Source organism: Lipotes vexillifer, unplaced genomic scaffold, assembly GCF_000442215.2.
Source record: "Lipotes vexillifer unplaced genomic scaffold, Lipotes_vexillifer_v1.1 scaffold1335, whole genome shotgun sequence".
Lineage (NCBI taxonomy): Eukaryota > Metazoa > Chordata > Mammalia > Artiodactyla > Lipotidae > Lipotes > Lipotes vexillifer.
This window is the reverse complement of record NW_006770293.1, coordinates 639,956-647,615: the sequence shown is the minus strand read 5'-3', so window position 1 is coordinate 647,615 and position 7,660 is coordinate 639,956. Positions and strand designations below refer to the sequence as shown.

The following is a 7,660-nucleotide window of genomic DNA, read 5'->3' as shown; positions in this document are numbered from 1 at the left end:
AACTAAGTTTCTTGATAGTGGAATCATATGCAGGCTCTATTTTTTATTCAAAATACACAGCATAGTGCTTTCCCAGTGGTACACGTAAATAAGGATTGACTACATGAATAATGGAATAAATATGCTCAAATATCTGTCAGTGTTGGGAGAAAGGGCATTCATTCATGCTACAGTTACTGAGTGCTTACTATGTACTGATAAGCATTTTTCTATGTCCTGGGGAGGTAGCAATCAACACAAAAAAGTCTGTGTCTTCAGAGAACTCATATTCTAGTGAAGAAGACAGACAAGGAACAAAGTACATAATGATAAGTAGTGATAAATGCTATGAAGAGAAACCAGGGTAAGAGCACTGTAGAGCAGCTCCGGGATGCTATTTTAGATCAGGTTAGAGTGGGGAGATATGTAGAAATCTTGAAGGCTGTGACAACTGGCTTTTTATGAGTGTGATGGAAAACCTACCAAGTCTTTTCTCTGAAAACAATGTCAATAGGCCATAGGGTAATCAGTTATCTCCTTGGGTCTGTGGCAGAGACTCCTGCGTGTCCCCAGTATTCACCCTCCCCCTCTTGAGTAACAGAGTGGCTGAAGTTTAACTAGGTACATAGATACATAAGATGACATATTCAGGGCTCTCTTGCAGGCCATCTAAAGTTTCAACCTAAAAATATTTATACTTGCCTTGTAACTGGTTTCTTTAGGTGGTTTAAACCTTTTTTTCTTTTATTTCTTGACTCATTTAGACTAATTTCCTTGCAGGCAGACAAGGGACTCCATTTTCTATCCTTTTGAACATGGACAGCCAAACACTGTTCTGTAAATGGTAGGCATTCAATAAACTTTTCAGCAAATCTGAAAACCAAAATGACTCTTACGAAGGTTCAAAGTATATAAAAACAGTTCTCATTTAAAATGACATACACCAAAAGAATATGAATATATGCATTTATTACCAACAAAGTAGCATTTCCCACAAAGTTTTTTTCCAATTACACACACACACACACACACACACACTTTTCACTGCACTGCACAGCTTGCAGGATCTTACTTCCCCGACCAGGGATTGAACCCGGGCCCTCGGCAGTGAAAGCGTGGAGTCCTAATCAATCACTGGACCACCAGGGAATTCCCTCAAATTATATTTTTTTACACACTAAAGATTCATACTCCAAAGAAAATAAGCACATGTCCAAAAGACAATTAGAAAGCAGCAAGAAATTTTTCCTTTTACTTAATGCTAAAAACCTTTCAATTTCTCTCCTTACGTAAATCAATGAAGATTTTGTCATTAAAGATACTTGCTTGTCACCTTAGGGTTTTAAATATTTTATTCATCAAATCAGACTGTTACTTGAAGTTTTTACAATTTGTATGTAATTAAAATCAACTTTTACAGAAAATATGTGAAGCTTCAAGTGGCTGAGACTAATGTGCTAGACTTACTATTCTTCACAGGTCAACATTCAATGTAAAAACCAAATATTTGTCCACTAGAAAGAGAGAAATGCTTATAAACAAGGTATGGAATAATTATTAGCATATGTAAACTGAAAGGTAGTTGACCATTTTATTTTCAAACACACCTAATCTTCAAACTTCTTTTTCACACTGATAATCATTTTGCAGAAATAAGATGACTGGCACTAACTCAGACAATAAACAAACTACACTAAGCACATATTAGTAAAGATACTTTGGTGGAAAACGAAGTATTAAACAACAAAAACATTTGGTAACAACATCCATTTACTAATATGTTACCAAGGTTTTCAAGGTTTACATGAGTTGTTTGCACTAGTAAAAATGTTATTTTAAAATATTTTCATAGTATATGCATTAGACTTAGTTTAAGAGGGGAAGGCTCTTTTAAAAATTTTATGAAGGAAAAAATAGCTTTTTAAAGAGAAAATGTCCAAGTAAGAGGTTTATTTTTTGACCTAACAAGAATATAAATTTCAGTGGCTATTTAAGAACATACAAAACCCAAATTGACTGTAATTCTTCAATTTAGTCAAGCTGCCAAGTCAAAAAAATAATTCTGTTATTACCGGCACAGATCCAGTCCATTGTTCAAAGATATGTCCTTGATCTAGTCCGTTATTTTACAATATTTAAAAGAATAGAATTTGTTTTGGCACTGTTAATTAATATAACGCAGAGATAAACAAATGATTTTCTCATCTAATTCTTTCATGTTGAAAGAACAGTTTAAACTAGATTTTCTAAGATAGTGGGGTAGGATCAACACTGTAAGTTTTAGGACCTATATAAGCTTAGATTCTAAAAACATTATGGTTTTAAACAAATCAATGCTTTTCCTCACTCTTTACATAACACTGAGAAATTTCAAATATAAATTGTAAAAACCAGTATATGAAATCTTAAGAAAAATCTTACTAAAAATAATTATGAAAATGCTTTAGATATTTAAGATGTAAAATACAATTGACTTTAAATTAAAAAAAGGAAAAAACCACCAAAACCCAAAAAACCTCACCCACATTTTACAGGGTTATTCTTTAAAAACCCTTGGCACTTGATTTTATTCTCTGTCAGTCAATCTTTTGGTTGCATTTTTTGCATCATCTAGTGGCCACCTTGTGGCATTTCAAAGAAGTCCTGCTACCATTTTTGAACCCCAATACTTTTCCCTCCTTTGAGATACCAATATAATTATAGTATCAAGTTTCATAAAACTTTTTTTAAAGGCTCATAAAATTCCATTTCCTAGTGGAGATAAAAGGTATCTTTTTAATAGGAAGAAGTGAATAGATTTGCCATAAATTATTACTATACATTAGACTAGACATTTCCATATCAAATTTTTAAAATTAAATATAACACTGGGAGAAACTGTGGCTTAAGCTGTAGAGTCATCTTTAGACTCTAAAAGTAGTTAAAACTACTTTGCAAGTAAAGCTCAGGGTTACCATGTCAACTAAACTTCTTGTAATTGATAAGCCCTTCCACTGTACCTTTGATTTGAGTAGCAAATACTTAAAAAAAAAAAAAAAATGGGGACCCAATGACTTATGGTCAGAGTGCTAAGGACTCAAGAAGACTTAATTTTTACTACCAGATGATGTTCCACAAAAAAGAAGTTATTATGGTCTCTTTTCATCGACCCATTTGTATCTAATAGCGGGTTTCCAAAAATAACTGATCTTTTAGTCTTAATGAATCTCCTAACTTTTATTCAGTTGAGCCACACTTATATACAGGATTTAACAGAAAAGTCCCAAAGTTCTTGCCCTTTACTTTTATTGAGAAGGCTGAGTGAATGTAATACGGCGCCGCCTCCTTTGGAAAGCCTTTAAATTCCATCTGTTTGGTTCTAGCATATGAGGACCATTGTAGACAAATAACACCGTCATCTTTTCATTATAAGGAAGATTTTGCAGGAGCTGTAAGTGTTAAAACAAACTGTCATATAATGCTTTCCGTTAAGAAGCACAACTTTTCAACCTTACTTGTGTATAGTCAAATATATTATTTTATTTGTAATATGAATGAAACTCTTGAGTTCTCAATTCAATATACACCCTGCCCGACTGTGATCCTCATTTGAATTAGCGCATCTGAAGCGCGGCCTAAGGAATCATCAACATGCCTTGGGAGCCCTCTATATTCATAGACCAAATGGGATCATACAACTTCTTAAGTTGACCCTGGAAAAGTGTGTCCTCCAGAATTTTCCTAGGATACTTTCACTCTTTTATCCACAAAACACTTCTCAAGCAACTTCTATGGTGAGGCACTGTGATAGATGGGTAGCCTGAAAAGGGTATATAACAGGGAGGTTTGGTTTATAGGCCAACATGTTTGGTAAACAGTAGGAAATTAACAGATCTAGCAACTCCACAGGGTATCTGCTGGAAAAAGAAGACAGATTATACTATTCAATAAAAAATTGAATTTAAGATAGGATTTCCAATGAAATTTTTCATTGAACACTTAAAAAAAAAATCTGATTACATTAATAAATACATCTTTGATTACTGTACATCAGTTTTATAATTGACCCACAAAAGAAAATTTCCCATTGTAATGGTCCTAGCTTATGGAAAATTCTCTGTGAAGATAATTCATTTTTTTTTCCCAAAGTTAATATATGAACAGAAGATCACAGGGTACTTAGGACTGCCTCTGGGCCAAGTCAGTGGCAGTGGTGAATTAAAAAAGGGCAGAGCACAGCACCAAAACAGACCTTTCTGGAGAAACGAGAAGGACCAGCGTTCTAGGGTTTATATTCTCCTGTCATTTTTTAGCGCTAAAAGAGGAACTTCTTTAGAGGAAGAATAAGTGCCAAAAGCATGGAGGAAATCTCAGTTCTAGAACATAACACTATGCCTCCTATGTTTCTTCCTCTGATAACAAGGTTTCTGATTAAGTATGTCACTGGAACTTGTCCCCTTTAATAATGTAAATATTACTATCATCTTTTTAGTTCTATTTTGGGAGGGCTCCTGCTCATATTTACATACTGGGCCAAAAACTGCTACATGTTTTAGCCACAAGGGACTTCTGAGTATGAGTATTTTTAGGTTACTTATTACCTACCTTTGGTGTAATAAAGAAATACTGAGATGTGTTTTCTTTACAAGCAGTATTTACAACCATTTCAAACACTCTCCGTTCATTGATTGGGTCCATTCCCTAAACAATGACAATAATAATGATTAGATTTAAATCTATTACAAGATACAGTGAAACCCAATAAAAGAATAAGCTGTACCTGATTGATTTCATCAACTACTCTGAATGGACATCTATTAAGCTCCTGAAGTGCCATCAAGTATAACATGGTAGAAACGCTTCTTTCTCCTCCACTTTGATGATGAGGAGTTAATTCATGTAGTTGAGTGCTACTGCGAAATTTGACTCTAATTCGAATTCCGTATTTATCATAGTCTTCCTATAAAACATTTAAAAAGTTGACGAAAGGTGAGAGTTTTCTCTGGTAATTCCATACAATTTTTTGAAAATAGACTGAATCAATCAATTATAAGAGTAAAGAACTTAAAACCTCACGATATTAGTTTTATCTAAATAGATCCCTGGAGACCTCTAGAGCTTGCAGTAAGTGGTTCTAATATTTTACTGTTTCAGTTTATTAATAAAATATGGTTTTAAACCATTCTCTGCTTTATAGAATGGTTCTGAGGATTAAACAAGATAAACCTAGAAGTGCTTGGCACAGTGTCTGGTACATAGAAAGTATATTATAAATTATATTTGTTATAACACATCCCTTCCTTCTAACAAGCCCACACTATGTAGCTGACAATTCTCATGGCAGGTCTAATATCTTACTAAAACTTAAAGTGAAATGATGTTTGCTATCCTTATGTCTCACACGAAGCAGATAAAGGAGTCATGGGGCGAAGTTCCTAAGGGGAAATAAAGGTGCTACCTTGCTTTACAAGGGAAAATTTTCAACATTTACAAAATTAGAACCCTAAAATAAGCTTAATGTATCTACCATCAACTAGTCTCAACTATGATCAATACATGACCAATCTTGTTTCATCTATAACTCCACCCACTCCTCTTTCCCAATTATTTTGCTCTTTTTTTTTTTTTTTTTTTTTGTGGTACGCAGGCCTCTCACTGTCGTGGCCTCTCCCGTTTCGGAGCACAGGCTCCGGACACGCAGGCTCAGCGGCCATGGCTCACGAGCCCAGCCGCGGCATGTGGGATCTTCCCAGACCGGGGCACGAACCCGTGTCTGCTGCATCGGCAGGTGGACTCTCAACCACTGCGTCATCAGGGAAGCCCTCCCAATTATTTTGAAGCACATCCCAGTTCATCTCTTTACACATTTCTTTCTTTTTAATATATATATATTTTTTTGATGTGGACCATTTTTGAAGTCTTTATTGAGTCTGTTACAATCTTGCTTCTCTGTTTTGGCTTTTTGGCTGAGAGGCACGTGGGAATCTTAGCTCCCCGACCCAGGGACTGAACCCACACCTCCTATACTGTAAGGCAAAGTCTTAACCACTGGACCACCAGGCAAGTCCCTCTTTACACATTTCTTTTTTTTTTAAATTAATTAATTAATTAATTTATGGCTGTGTTGGGTCTTCGTGTCTGTGCCAGGGCCTTCTCTAGTTGTGGCAAGCTGGGGCCACTCTTCATCGCGGTGCACGGGCCTCTCACTATCGCGACCTCTCTTGTTGCGGAGCACAGGCTCCAGATGCGCAGGCTCAGCCGCTCCGCGGCATGTGGGAACCTCCCAGACCAGGGCTTGAACCCATGTCCCCTGCATCGGCAGGCAGACCCTCAACCACAGCACCACCAGGGAAGCCCCTACACATTTCTTAATGGAAATCTTATTTTACCCACAACTGCAATGCATGAATGTAGCTCAAGAACTTAGTACCAAATTTCTAAATATTTTTATTCTTGTGAACTCAAATTTTTGATCAAAAGGAAACCACTGATACTATACTATGTTTCAGTTATGTTTACCAATTTGTTTATGACTCTTCAAACTTGAGTAATAGATTCAAAAAGCAATGCATTTGCTTACCACACCTGAATAACCATTACTTAGACTGGATATGAAAAGACTTTGTAAGGTATTAGACATACAAAAAAAAAAAAAAAAAAAAAAAAAAAAAAAAAAAAAAAAAGGTGAGCCTGATGGAATCCCATATATGGTCTTTTCCTTCCTCAGGACAATTTTTTTGTAAGCAAAATTTTCACAGATATAACTTTAGAGTAAATAAACAATTTACATGTACTTTTAGCATATAATTAAAATTACTTGCCAGGAAACATTTCAAATGCAATTTTACCTCATTTTCTGTATGGAGATCAATTTCACCAGCACACTGCATGGAACTAAAAAAATTGCTAAATTTTTCATTAATTTTTTCTACCAGCTCTTTTAAAGGATTCAGCCACCTTTCTTTTACCTGCAAGTAAAGGCAATATAAAAACACAATTTAAAAAGAAGTGTCCTTGCATTGATACAAAACTTTATATAAAACAAATTTAATATCAATATCTGGTCATGAGAACATACGCTTCTAAGAAAAAATGCAGTGTATCATTTCATTTTGCATTATCCTACATTCCCATATGATTAATGTTAAGCACATGAGAAAAAGAAAACGGTTGAATAATTACCTGTGAAATGTTTTCCCTATATTTATCCAGTTCAACTTTCTTTATCTTTAGTTCCTCAGTTAACTGCTCTATTTCTTCTTCTCTTTTTGTGTACTCCTCAACAACCTGGCAGAAAAAAAATCCTTAAGATTAATCTACCAAAGGATAAAATTATAGAAAATTTTGCATCAATTAAAACATTAACTGAAAATGCCACTTCTGTTGCATTGTTTGTATGCAGTTAGTTTGTTTTTGTAACATACTGAAAATGCCATTTTTTTATCCTTGGAAAAATAGACATTGCAGTATTTCAGGTTAGCCCAAGTATTCTTTTTATAAAGAAAAGGCACAGAACACTGTGTTCCTTAGGAAGAATCTATTTAAAATTCTAATAGATTCAGAATCTGGCATTTAAAAGCACATTGTTCCTGCTGTCTAGCTTATTATTACCAAGAGCTCCAGTACAGAGTGGGAGGCAAGTACTGGAGGGAACTTTGTGTGTGTGTGTGTGTGTGTGTGTGTGTGTGTGTGTGAGTGTGTG

The 7,660-nt window shown here is 35.1% G+C and overlaps 1 protein-coding gene across 1 annotated transcript in view; it reads right to left on the bottom strand.

The window, feature by feature from the left end:
* Positions 1-3,180: 3,180 nt before the first annotated feature.
* The window catches only part of SMC5 (structural maintenance of chromosomes 5), a 103,092-nt gene continuing 98,612 nt past the window's right edge, over positions 3,181-7,660 (bottom strand). The window contains exons 21-25 of the mRNA XM_007446055.1: positions 7,141-7,245; positions 6,807-6,926; positions 4,739-4,918; positions 4,564-4,659; positions 3,181-3,407 (exon numbers count right to left, since the gene is read on the bottom strand). Of these exons, the coding sequence (XP_007446117.1) occupies positions 3,264-3,407; positions 4,564-4,659; positions 4,739-4,918; positions 6,807-6,926; positions 7,141-7,245 (645 nt within the window). The 3' untranslated portion in view covers positions 3,181-3,263. The remainder of the gene's footprint in view (positions 3,408-4,563; positions 4,660-4,738; positions 4,919-6,806; positions 6,927-7,140; positions 7,246-7,660) is intronic.